A 13,789-nucleotide genomic window follows, 5' to 3' on the forward strand; every position below is an offset into this window, starting at 1 on the left:
AGGACCTTTATATTCTCCGCAGAGGAACTTGTCAGTTTGCAGAACGGTTGCAGCCTAGAGTGTCTGTCACGATCACAGATGTAATACAGTCAATAATTCCATCAGAGCCAGTGTTAGCATTATTATCTGTTTGCAATAACTCTAAAATGACAATTTTATACAAAGGGCTTGTATTAGCTTTGTTAGCTGCAGCTTGTCTTGAAATCGCCAGACCCTAGAAAACTTTAAGAGGTTATACCAGCCACAGCTGATACAGCAGAACTTGGCAAATAATGGGCCTGGAGAAGCTGACACATAACAGAAGCCTTTGTCAGGGGACAATCAAAACGAGATGAATTTCTCTCATTTGTAAAGAAAAGGGAGTATGGCTTACAACTTCCCAGAGTCACAAGTATCTTTTTGCCAGAAACTCACCTAAGCCAAACAGGTCTTTGCACTTGTTAATCAGCATTACCCAATCTGAAGTCCTTCAGATAATTTGGGTTATTTGTGGGGCATAGGAATTTGTTCATTCCCCCCGCAAAAGAAATATAGTCCGCCCCCCCACAAGGTCTGAGGGACAGTGGACCGGCCCCCTGCTGAAAAAGTTTGCTGACCCCTGGTCCAAAGTATCTGAAAGAAAACCTGCTTGATGCATTCTGATGGCCATACTTCTAATGTGCTCTAAACCACTGGTCTTCAACTGGTGGGTCGGAACCCCCTAGTGCAGGCATGGCCAAACCTGGCCCTCCAGATGTTTTGGGACTACAATTCCCATCATCCCTGACCACTGGTCCCGTTAGCTAGGGATGATGGGAGTCGTAGTCCCAAAACATCTGGAGGACCAAGTCTGGCCATGCCTGCCCTGGTGGGTCTTGGCCTGATCCAAAGTGGGTCACAGCAGGAGCACTACCACAATGCAAATATATGGTAAAGGTTTAAGAAATGGGCCTCCAAATGCTTGCTTAGGTTAAAAGCAGATCCTGAGTCTGAAATGGCTGATGATGCCTGTTCTAAATGTTCACTGCTTTTGTTATATTCATTCAGAAAAATAAGAATGGGCTATTTTAAAAAAAGAAAAGAAATCATCATGGTACAGTCATCCTGCAAAACACAAGCTATAGCTTCTGCCCAACTGCAGGCACTGTATTTAATTCTGGGAGGGGGCAGAGGGGCAGGAGAGAGAAAGGAACGAGGAACAAAACATTTCAAGAGTTATAAGTTAAGAGACCCACAAATGTAATTCAGGCTAAATTGGACACTAGAGATCTCCTTTGCAGTAAGTCAACAGCCCCTGTGTCTTCTTGTGGTTTGAAGCTGGATCTCAAAGCAGCAAGGCAGGTCAGGAGCTGCAGAACCACAGATAGCTCCAGGTGAGCAACTTGCTCTGATGAAGGCTGAGAGCAGACAGAACATCTTTAAGCCTCTGCCACCAGACCTCGTCTGAAGGCTCCACCCCTTGTGGATAATCTTAGGATTCTTAGAGGACCAACCGTCTGGCACTTCTCCATAGCCGCTTGCCTTGTTAGCTCCCTGTACCAATGGACTGGTGAGGTACTGTGGGAAGCCTTTGTTTTCTCAGGCTCTGATACCTGTGATGGTCCTCGCTCTGGACCTACAAGCCCTGGTAGTTGTTCTGGGGGCTCCTGTCTGACAGCCTCAGGCCTAGTGGACTCCTGGTCTCCACCAACAGGCTTAGAGCCCTAAAGCTGGCCTGGTTCCTTGTTTGGCTCCTTAGCTGGAGATTCTGCAGCCTGTGACTCAAGAGTCTTGATTGCTGCTGGCCTCGTGGAACCAAGGTCCCAGCTGCTGCACTGCTACAACTACAAAGGAAGCAGGGTGGTGCTGTGGTCTAAACCACCGAGCCTCTGGGCTTGCTGATTGAAAGGTCGGCAGTTCGAATCCCCGCGATGGGGTGAGCTCCCATTGCTCTGTCCCAGCTTCTGCCAACCTAGCAGTTTGAAAGCATACCAGTGCAAGCAGATAAAAAGGTACCGCTGCGCCGGGAAGGTAAATGGCATTTCCGTGCGCTCTGGTTTCTGTCACAGTGTTCCACTGCGCCAGAAGCGGTTTAGTCATGCTGACCACATGACCTGGGTAGCTGTCTGTGGACAAACGCTGGCTCCCTTGGCCTGAAAAGTGAGATGAGTGCCGCATCTCATAGTCGCCTTTGACTGGACTAACTGGGTCCTTTACCTACCTTACCTTTTTTACTACAACTACAACACGGCTATTGCTCAGCTTTCCTCCTTTCAGCAAGCGCAAGGGAAACGCACACATTACCCCACTGCCCCATGTCTGAAAAACCACCTTGGATATTTTGCAGAAAGGATATACAGTTGTACCTTGGTTGCCAAATGCCTTGGAACTCGTATGTTTCGATTCCCGATCAAAAACCGGAAGTGAGTGTTCTAGTTTTCTAACAATTTTTGGAAGTCGAACGTCTGGCGCAGCTTCCGCTTGGCTGCAAGAGCTTCCTGCAGCCAATCAGAAGCCGTGTTTTGGTTTCTGAATATTTTGGAAGTCAAATGGACTTCCAGAACGGATTCCGTTTGACTTCCAATGTACGACTGTAAATCCTAATGAGATTTTTTTAAAAAAAGCAAACAGATTGTATCTTCCCTAATTTGCAGAAATAATTATAGTTATCAGATAGAAATCTTGTAACAGCCTATATGCTTTGATAGACCATGGCAGGGGTGGGGGAGAAGATAGCTAACGTAGCATCACTGACGTAGCACACAGCCCACTTAGCAAGCAATATACCTGTATTTCTTCTTCTGAAGCTGCCAAATCATAGTTTCAGACAACTCGGTAGCATAGGTTTCTTCAAAGTGAGGACTCATGACTTTTGTGACTTCTCCATCTCCTGCTCCTAAATCGAGAAGCCGGCGGGATTTCCAGTCTGGATTTATTTTAAGCAGTCTCTGAAATTGTTCGGGTGAAAACACAAACATGGAACCTCTTCCCAGTAACCTGAAATGTTAAAAGACGACGAGGTTTTATTTGTTTATGAACAAAGTGGGCAAATTTAGGAAGTGGAGACAACATTTCTTTAATTTCAAACCAGTGTAGACATAGCGATGGGGAACCTTTTAACCATTTCCAGAGTGGTTTAACATTCAGTCCCTATGGGTTTTCCTAACCATTGTTAGCACTGTTAACATCTACAGTTCCTAGGTTTCTTTAGGGGAGGCCATGACTGTTTAAAGTGGTACGATACTGCTTTAAATGAATAGTGCAGATAGGGCTTGACCTGGGTTGGCCCTTAACCAGCATTTAAAGTCACCTAATGAAGAACTGCAGTATTTTACAACAAGCTGCCTGGCCCAATAAGAGAGACAACATTCCACTTACGTGACATCCAACTTGCAATGCCATGAAGCCTTATTGGGGTGTCCAAACTTTTTTCAAAGAGGGGCAGATTTGATGAACTGAACATGTGTGAGGGCTGACCAAAGGGCCAACCAAAGTTGTCGAGCTTTTTTTTACTATTTTACCCCAGGAAATAAACTGCCACAGGCACCAGATTAAACCAACCGGCGGACTTTGGACTTGCCTGCCTTACATGCTGACTTGATATTCAAAGGCATTAGAGGAGAAGAGGACTCAAAAAAGGTTAGCTTTAAAAAGACAAGAGTGACAAGGAAGATGTAAAAGAATAGAAGAAGAAACAGACTGAAAGAGATGCTGAAGATGACATCGTTAGAGCAGTGGGAAAGGAGATTAATATTTTAAAACGGTATAAACTGGCAGCAAAGACCACAGTAGGTATCCGAAGCTTCCTTGTGCGATAGAAAAGAACGTGGAATGGCAAATGAGCCATTCATTAAGGAATCTGCAGCAGGGACAATTGGGGTCTCTGTGGATTGTATCAATGGCATCTCTGCTTGTCCCACTTTGAAGTCTATACTGTAAGATTACAGTAGTTGTGCCAGAGGTGCAAGTGAATGAAAGAATAAGGAGTGGGAGAATCCAGGGGGGAAAGAAAATAATTGGTTAGCAAGAGTCACAAGAGGGAAGCAATGCATTCGTCAGGTCAACCACAGGAAGGAGCCCAAGCTGAAGGGTAAAAAGGTGATCTGTGCCAGCGAGTCCCAGCTGCAAAGAGCAGAATCATGATCAAGAGAGAGGACATGGGAAGGAGAGAGAACGGCTGGCGAAGACAATGAGAGCAGATAAAAAGTGGGAAAAGTAAAAACGTACCAATGTGCGTGGAATGGAATGGTCCGGAGGGAACTGCCATTTTTATAACGGGCGTTGGAAGAAAAACATGAAAGCGAGTGGCATTCACTTTTCAAAGACCAGCCCCCTGGCAGTACATCTGAGCATCCCTCACATAAATTGGCTCAAGGGCATTATTCCTAAAGACACCGCAAGAAGGCATTCAAAGCAACAGAAACCTTTTGGACTGGAGCAAAAACAGCGAGGATACAAGGGGATACAGCGAGGCACTGCAGTCGACTGTGCACCCCACAGGAAACGTCTAGCTGAGAAATATGATTGGCTCATGACATAATTCCTCTCTCATTGAAACAGCAGCAGCTCAGATCAAACTGTATAGCAGGATAACGTGTAAAAGGGTGAGTTTTTTTTTAAAAAGTCATGGTATTTCATTCACTCAGCTAAAGAGGATGTAGAGTCAAGCATGCATCAAAGGAAAACATAAAGCCTGGAGTCCTTTGGAGGGCCTGGCACTAAAGGAAACTGCGCAGCTGGGTGCAAATGCATGGGAAGGACTGCCAGGGTTGCATCTATGACTGGGATGCAGGATGCATAGCTCTCAAGCAGCTGTCTGCCAGCATATTACTGAAGGTGGCGCTAGGCAAGGCACACCACCCTGGCAGGTGTAATGCACGTCTCCCCAAATATAACTCAGGTGGTTAGGAAGGCCCAACAGAGACTCCATTTCCTCAGGGTCTTGCAAAAGAACAATGTTGAACAACAATTGATGACCTCCTTCTTGATGACCACAACAGAAAGTGTCCTCTCATATTGTATCACAGTGTGGTACGTTGACTTGACAGCCACAGACAGAAAGTCTTTACTGAGGGTGGTGAACACAGCACATGATATCATGGGCTGTCCCCTGAGCCCGCTAGATGACATCGCAAGGGATCGTTGCCTTAGGAGAGCGAGAAAAATTCTCATGGACGATTCACACCCCAGCCAGCACCTCTTTAATCTTCTACCCTCGGGCAGGAGATATAGAAGTATAATCAGTTGTAAAAGGTAAATATAAAGGGACCACTGACCATTAGGTCCAGTCGTGGCCGACTCTGGTGTTGCGGCGCTCATCTCGCTTTACTGGCCGAGGGAGCCAGCATACAGCATGTGGCCAGCATGACTAAGCCGCTTCTGGCGAACCAGGGCAGCGCACAGAAACGCCGTTTACCTTCCCGCTGGAGCGGTACCTATTTATCTACTTGCACTTTGACGTGCTTTCGAACTACTAGGTTGGCAGGAGCAGGGACTGAGCAACGGGAGCTCACCCTATCACGGGGATTCGAACCGCCGACCTTCTGATCGGCAAGTCCTAGGCTCTGTGGTTTAACCGACAGCGCCGTACCAACAGACTAAAAAACAGTTTCTATCCGTGGGCTGTTAGGCTGCTGAACGGAAAATAATATAGTGCAACTGACTTTCGGGGTTGGTGTGTTGTGCGACAAGCACACAGAGTGCAATGGGATTGAGTGTTGGGGGGGGAGGCTCGGTTAATTTCACTGTACACAGGTTGTACATTGACAATAAAAGTATTATTAGTGTGTACGTGTAATTTCAAGAATACTGATTGGGTAGTGGTAGGTCTCTTCCTCAGTATCACTGTTCTGATTGAATTTGGAGACCCTCCCCCAAATAAAGCAGCTTTTAAGTCTTCACCCAGCTTGAATGCTTAGTTATGGGCTCATCTCTAAGGAAATTTGCTACAGTGAAAAATTTGGTTGAAGGTTCCAGTTGCATATTAGTTCAATCTGTCAGCTCAGGCAAAGCAGAGGAGGTGGCCTTAATGTGTAGAAATGAACTGGCGTTGTGTTTTTTCAAAGGACACTAAAGGGCAGCTTTCTCCATGCTGAGTATCTGCTCCAAGTTTCCTGTGAAAAACCTGTTTGAACAGACCCTTCCAAGACAAGCAACTCCATTATGTACATGGTTATCTTCAGTCTTCCTAGGCTAAAGAGAATGGAGAACCATTTGATTATTAATCAAATACCACTCCCCCTCCTTCCATCTGTACACACTGATATATAGAAGTTGAGAGCAAAAGCTTTACAGCACGCTCCTCTTGAGTTTGGAAGCAGAGAGAACTGCTCCGGTTGAAATGCTCCAGCTCAAATGGGATTTTTTATTTTATTTATTTCAGAACTTTGATATACCACTCACAACTGGAACAACACCTCTAAACTGTTTACAAAAAAAAACACCAAAAAACACAACAGGATTAAAATGATCAATTATTAAAAGTGCTGTTTAAAACAATCAAAATCAAACAGCAAGCAAAAAGAGATTAAAGTATGTTTCAGCGTTCTACATCTCCAGGAAGGCTGGCCTGAACAAAAATGTCTTAAGCAGGCACTTAAATGTTTCAAGCAGAGATGCTACCCATGGGGGAATTCTAGAAATCAGAAGTGGCTCCCCTGGCACCAGTGTGGAGAGAAAGATGGGGGCGAGGGGATGGGTGGGGGGATGCACTGGCAGAGGCAATCCAGCACTCGCACTGGTACATCCACACAGAGCCCACCTTCCTGCCTCTTTGCTTCTCCCCCCTAGGTAAGCTGCAGCAGCGCTAGTGCTAGGAGGCCAGGTATATGACAATGTCCCTCTTCGCCAGCCACTCCTGCTGGAAATGTCATAATCATGCTATTTTTCGAGAAAAGAGGTGCAGGAACCCACCACAAACACCTCCCTCGCTCTCTTAGAATGGCAATGGTACCCAACTGGGAGGTGCCGGAATTGTGTTCCTGAGAGTTCCAGCTGAAAAACAGCCTCGGTCGTGAGCAAGATACCAGGAGGCAATATTAACTGAGCTATCCTGAATGCTACAAGGTATGATGGCTGTTAGGACCAGCCGTCAATGGCAATTAGCCATGGCGACGGTATGCTCTCAGAATATAAGTCTCTGAGGGTCTCATGTCCTCCTTGTGGGCTTCCCAAGAGGCATCTGGAAACAAGATACAGGAAGCAGGATACTGAATGAGATGGACACATCAGAAGATGCATGCACATTCTTCGTGGAAAAGTTGTCGCTGCACTGTCAAAGCGACAATTCCTGCTCTCCTCCAAAAACCAGGGCAATCACGTGGCATAGCTGCCTCCGAGTCATCTCATAAGACACCACTTAGGAAAACACTTAGATAATTCATTTAACTAGGATCTGGAAGTGGGCTTCCCTGGTGCAAAAGTCAAGCCGCACAAGAGAAGCAAGGACGTTTCTGTTTGAGCTTGAGACCTACACACCCTGCCCCTCGCCACTTTCCACTTGGCACTTACCCATTGATAGACGTCCTGGACATAAACAGGCTAAAAACAGAGGACACGAAGGAGTGATAGAGTTGAATGAACAGCCAGCCCGATTTCTCAATACTGTTATTTAAGAAGATCTGTGTTCCTTGGTCAAGGTAACTCTGGACAAAGATAGGCTGAAGAGATTCACACAGCTGCTCTGTATTGCACACGTACCACTGCAGGGGGAGGAAAAGGGACAAGAATCATTATTCACATGTCGGCACTAGGCCTGGGCGATATATCGACCTATCGCCCAGGACCGGTATGAGGAGCAGACTGTGATGCTGGTTTCACTCAGCGGTATATCGCTGGTGAAACTGCTCCGCTCCTGAGTCCCTCTGCTAGCAGCACAGCTTCATCCAGGAGATGCTGCTAGCAGAGGGGGTTCGGAAGCACGGAGATTTCACCAGCAATATATCGTTGAGTGAAACCAATGTTGCGGTCTGCCCTCATATGGCGCAGAGGGAGGAACAAGCTGTATCGGCAAGGTGCTTGTTCCTCCCTTCCGCATCTTTAAACTGCTCAACTGATGGGCACCTGGTTGCTGCTCCCTTCAGCCAAGCATTTAACAGAGCCCCTAGTCTGCGCTAGCTTGCCCAAGCCGGCAGCAGGGTGGGGGCTCTGTGAAACTGCACCCCCGTCTGAGCAACCCCAAGGCCTCATCAGCATCAGATCGCTCAGCTGGGGTGGGTGGGAGTCTTCTTCTTTGCCCCAGCTGCGAAAAGCCCAATGCTGCTGTGGTGTCAGAACGCTCAGATTGGGGGCTGGAAGAAGTCTCCCCCCATCCCATCAGATGGGGTGGGGAAGACTTCTTCTACGCCACAACAGAGCGAAGCCCGATGTTGCTGAGGTGTCAGGGCTCGCTCAGCTGTGTTGGCCCTAGCCTGCGAAGCGCTGGGGTGAAAGGGCCCCAGATCCAGTGGTGAGAGCAGCGGCCGTTTCACCCTGTGTCTAGCTGGCTGGGGCCAAATGCAGCTTGTTTCAACATCGCCAAACCACGATATCTGGCTGGGGATAGATCGTGATGTTCAAAATCGAACATCGCCCAGCCCTAGTCGGCACTGCCAAGCCAGGCTTAAGTAAAGGAGAACGATCTTTGGACAGTATTCGAAACTCCCATTGTTCTTGGCGCATTTTGCGATAGGGAATTTCACTAGTGTGAGCAGTTTTTGAGTTCTGGGTGCAGTACTGCGCCTAAGATTTCAGATTAAAACTGCAGAGTGGAAGGAAAGGAGGACCTTTTTCTGCCTCCCCACTTCCAGCCACTCTCTGGAGACTGGTGAAGAGTCCCTCTTAAGAATATTAGGGGGGTGGGCAGCAGAAGGACTAGACCATATGAAAAATGAACATAATATTTTAGATTCAGTTCATTCATTTTCAGCTTTGTATTCTTGTTATAAAAAGGCTCACTTAGACATTTCATTGTTACACCCATAACCTAGGTTTAAGGTGCCATTTAGCTCCCAGCTTTCATATCTCAGTTTCTAACACTGTCTTCGGACTGGGGAAGGGTGGCAGCTTAGTTGAAAAGCACATGTTTTGCAAACAGAAGGATCAGGTGATGAGGACCTCTGGCTGTGACCCTGAGTGTCAATGTCTTTCAGGTCATATTCACACCATACATGACTTCCTCCAAAGAATCTGGAGAACTGTAGTTAGTTAGGGGTGCTGAAAATTGTACTCTGTAAGCAGTAAACTACAGCTCACAGGAACTGGCATCATGAGACTGGCCTTAGCTGGGGACGGTATTCTACAGTTGGGGTGCCAATAACAGATAGTGTTCCATCCTCACTCACCACTTGCCTTGCCTCAAGTTGGGAGTACACAAAGAAGGACCTCTCCTAAGGGTCAGACAGGCTTGTACAGAAGCAGACAGCTCTTAAGACACTCTTGGCCCAATCAACTATTTGGCTTTTGACTACAAAATTCACCTAAAATCAACTGTGTTCAGAATAATATCTAATCAGTGTGACAGTGGTATCTACAAAGCACTTGCAGCTCAAACTTCAACATTCCAGCATTTGCCGTTCCCTGTTCAAGGCCTGAAAATACTTATGCATATAAATGCCTACTGGCACTATTAACACACAATTTATATTTATATCTCAAATAATTCAAATCTTGTGCTTTGAAATGAGCTCTATACAACTCTCAATCTTGCTACCCTACTCTACCAAAAGAGCTAAAAGGAAGAATCTAAAATGGTTTGGGTATTTTAATACACAAATCCATTCTTTCCAGTTGGCTTTTAAGATATTAAGCACAGTGGTCTGTATGCAGTGTTCCAGGTGGAATGCCAGCATATCAAACTAGCATTCCTTCCCTGAAGTCATCAATTTATGCCAACAGTGACCCCAAAGCTACCTACAACCACATTACTGGAAAAATATTGCAGATTTCGGAAGGTGGTGTTAAGTTTCCAGAAGCATGCCTGGGAGCTTTCCAGCCATGCATAATACATTACAAACATGTACCTAACTTGTTGCACACGACCACTCCAGAGCTCCTTTAATCTTGTTGCTTCACTGATTCCTGTTCTCTTTGCATACATTTCAGAGTATTTCAACCTCACTATGCAAGTTCACATTTTCTGTTTTGGAGGTCAAACTGCAACATTATTCAGTATCACTGAGCTGCACTTTGCTAGCAGTGGAAAGAGGTGGGTGAGGCCACATGCATCAATTCAAAGCAGAACATTTGTCCTTGGGGAAGGAAGGAAACGTGAGGGCCTTATTAGAGGTGGGAGTGAGAGGCGGGTATAGGTTGGGAGATAACTTCAGTAGCTAGATCTGTGATTGTTCAGATGAAAAAACGCTGAGAGGAGAAAGATCAGGTGTTGTCATGGAGTGAGGCCTTCTCTATGGTGGCACTCAATGGAACGTCTCTCCCCTGGAAGCATGTCTAGTGCTGATGCTTATGGCATTTCAGTGCCATGCAAAGGCCAGTTTATTTACCCAGGTGTTATGGGAGGCTGGCTAATGCAATTTGTGACTAAACTCTTCATGGAATTTTAGCACTGTGTTTTTCTCTGCTCTTAACTGTTTCAAACTGATGTATTTTTAATCAGGTCGTAAAATGCCCTGGGGATCACGTGATGAATGTCAGGCTAAAAATATATTTATAAATAAATATATGGTCAGGATGGAAGGAAGCAGTGACAGAAATATGGATAGGCAGGTGTCATGTTCAATAAACTGGATTGATGGGTTGGGTGCACACAGGTTTTGCAAACGAGTTTCCAGTCCGTCAGGTCACAAGGGTAAGGAAAAGAACACAAAGTGATGACAAATGTATTGGAGTTGGGAGAAGAAAACAAACTCTGGGAGTCCTATTGTGAGTTCTAAATAAAGGGCAGCATTTGGGGGTTGACTGCTAAATTATCCATCCCATACTGTCAATGGGCAGAAAGGAGAATCGTTATCACATATCAAAGATGAGAGAGCGGAAGTTGCAACAGCACAGCAATCAGCACTGCTGGAATTTTCAGCTCTAAGTGTGTGCAGAAGTCTTGTTTATACAGGTACAAGCATACAAAAATTGCGTTGTGCCTTGTTTTCCCTAGCAACTCCCCATGCCTGCTTAGCTCATACTTACAAAAGCCACAAAGCTGCCTCATGGCCAGAACTATTGTTTTTGAACACAGATTGTGTTTCCTCCCCGCTGTTTTATATTTGCACATTCAGCACAAATTCACCCGATTGTACTTCAGAACATTTTGAGGCAGAGAAAGGAAGAGAACAATTATACTACGTTAAGTTTCCTGTTCCCTGTCCCATCACGGTCCAAGTAAATCCTCATCTCCTCCTTGCAACTTTTCAGCTTCGCTTCCCCCCACCCCTGTATCCCCACCTTTCACCAGTAGCATGTGCTCTTCCGAAGTCTCCTGCCCTGCACTCAAAGGGGGGCAAAGGAGCCAGTCTTGTTACCCACAGAAATAGCAGAAGCTCGCTGATCCCCCCCGACAACCAAACCATGTCCCATATGAGATTTATTCCTCCCCTCCTTTATTTTGTGCACAGACTAAATGCACAAAGCACAACACCCACAAATCTTTCTCCTGATCTCTCACCCGGATGTGTCCATATTCTCTCGCTCTGTCTCTTAGGCCAAGTATGGAGAGATTCTTCCAATCCTCTTTTTGTGTGTGTGTGTTGTGCGGGGAATGGAGTGGGGCAGAGGTTAACTCTCCTCAAGGAGCTTTTTATTCTTCTTCTCTCCCCCCAAAACAACATCATCTCTCACCTCAAATCACACGCTTCCAAAAGAAGTGAGAGATGAATATAAAAGAGAAGCTACCCTACACCCCAAACCCTGAAATCCTTCTCTATTTGGGGGGAAGGGGAGCGGGTTAGGCGATGGATGTGGGGCCCATTCAAAACACACCCCTCCCCCTTCTTCCTCCTGCCGCCCCTCCCCCCTCACAAAAAGGTTTTTGGGTGGGGGGCTTAGAAGTACTGCTCCTCCTGCTGGTTGGTCCATACCTGGTGGTTTTCCTTGATGCCCGGGGCTGGCTGGCTGTGGCTGCCCATCATATTCATGTAGAGAGACCTGGATAAAGGGCTCCTCAGGTACCTGGCAGGCCCAGACCACATCCTCTTCCTCAGCACCCACAGAGACAAGGTGTAGCAGCCCAGCCAGACCAGGCAGAGTCTCATGAGGGTGGGGTGGGGTTGTGGGGGGTGGGTGGGAGAGGGAAGAAAGGGGCGCTCAATCACCCCCTCCCGCAACCACCGCCTCCTTTCTCCATGGCTGCAGCAACGGCGGCGGCGGCAGCGGCGGCGGCGGCAGCCAGCGCGGAGCTCCCCATTCAGTGCCCGCACATCCACGCACACACATACATTACAGACACACATGCATACATGCGAGGCCGGAACCCGAGAGCCCAGGGACGAGGGCCCAGGCCGGACGGGATGGCCGGAGACACCAACCAACCCAACCCACCCGCACGAGAGAACGCCTCGCTCGCTCGCTCGCGCGCGGGCCGGTGGGCGGGCGAGCGCTCAGCCTTTCTGTCCGCCCTCTCGGCCAATCAGGGCGCGGCGCAGGACAGCGCCTCTGGGGGCGCTGCTTTCAAAACGAGAGGCGGCACAATGGCCGCCGCTGCGGGGCGCATGCGCAGAGGGAGGGGAAGGAGCGAGGCGAGGAGGAGGAGGAGGAGGAAGGCGCCTCCACTTCCCAAGGCGGCCTTTCCTCGACAGGGAGGCTGCGTTCTCTCGGAGGCGGGAGGGTGGGCGAGGACGCCCCCTGCGGCACGGCTGTGACAACCAATGCTGAACGGGAATGGCCGATTGTACAGGAATAAGGGGTGCAGAGGACTAAAGGGGGTCGTGGGGGTGGGTAAATAAAAGCCCAGATTTCGCACCCAGGAAGGCAGGAACGTAGCGCCGCGGATCGGGACCAGCGCACCATTTCGTTAGGCATCCCGTTTCCCCCAGTGGCCAAGCACACGTCCCTGGGAATCCCACAAAACAGGCAAGGAAGGTGGTGGCCCGTCTGCTATTGTCTTCAGAGTCTACTAAGCAGGAGTGACAGGAATATACCAAGAATACAAGAGGAGGCTGAAAAAATCGATGTAGTCCAGCATCCTTTCCCCGCAGTGGCCAAACTGGCCTCTGTGAGAAGGTGGTAGCTCTCCTCTGGCCTTTGCAGTTCTATTTAGGTATGGTGGGCAATTGAGGGACCTTCATCCTCCCATGAATTTTGCCTGTTCTACTCACTTTTCCCACACTCACTGATTTCCAAGCCCCGTTTGCTCAAATTCCAAATGTGTAGGGGAAGAACTGGGCTGTTTCTAATCCGTAGGAGTGTGTGGTCTGTACATGCTCAAGAGAGCTCCCTCACCCATTATTTTTTCACCTAAGAGGACCCAGCCTTCCTACCGAGATCTTGGGAACCCTGGCTCAAATAAAACAGCTGCTTCCGAAGAGTAGCAAAAAGATGTTAGGTGAACTGCAGTGCATTATGTTCAGTCACTTCATTATGGCTGGGGAAGGGTCATTGCTTAGCGCAGGGGTCAGGAACCTTTTCCAGCCGTGGGCCAGTCCACTGTCCCTCAGACCATGTGGTGGGCCAACTATTTTTTTGGGGGGGGGAATGAACCAATTCCTATGCCCCACGAATAGCCCAGGCCAGATTGAGAAGGCGATTGGGCTGCATCCGGCCCACGGGCCTTAGGTTGCCTACCCCTGGCTTAGTGGTACAGCATCTACTTTGCATGCGGAAGGTCCGTTTCAATCCTTGGCATCTCCAGGTAGAGCTGGGGAAGATTCACAGCAACAGGGGCAGCATTCTTACCTCCTCACTTCCA

The 13,789-nt window shown here is 47.9% G+C and overlaps 1 protein-coding gene across 1 annotated transcript in view; it reads right to left on the reverse strand.

The window, feature by feature from the left end:
- Nucleotides 1-12,437, reverse strand: part of METTL9 (methyltransferase like 9) — a 27,461-nt gene extending 15,024 nt beyond the window's left edge. Inside the window, exons 1-3 of the mRNA XM_053364579.1 lie at nucleotides 11,964-12,437; nucleotides 7,468-7,658; nucleotides 2,746-2,955 (exon numbers count right to left, since the gene is read on the reverse strand). Of these exons, the coding sequence (XP_053220554.1) occupies nucleotides 2,746-2,955; nucleotides 7,468-7,658; nucleotides 11,964-12,335 (773 nt within the window). The 5' untranslated portion in view covers nucleotides 12,336-12,437. The remainder of the gene's footprint in view (nucleotides 1-2,745; nucleotides 2,956-7,467; nucleotides 7,659-11,963) is intronic.
- Nucleotides 12,438-13,789: the final 1,352 nt, after the last annotated feature.

This window comes from Podarcis raffonei, chromosome 14, assembly GCF_027172205.1.
Source record: "Podarcis raffonei isolate rPodRaf1 chromosome 14, rPodRaf1.pri, whole genome shotgun sequence".
NCBI classification, from domain to species: domain Eukaryota; kingdom Metazoa; phylum Chordata; class Lepidosauria; order Squamata; family Lacertidae; genus Podarcis; species Podarcis raffonei.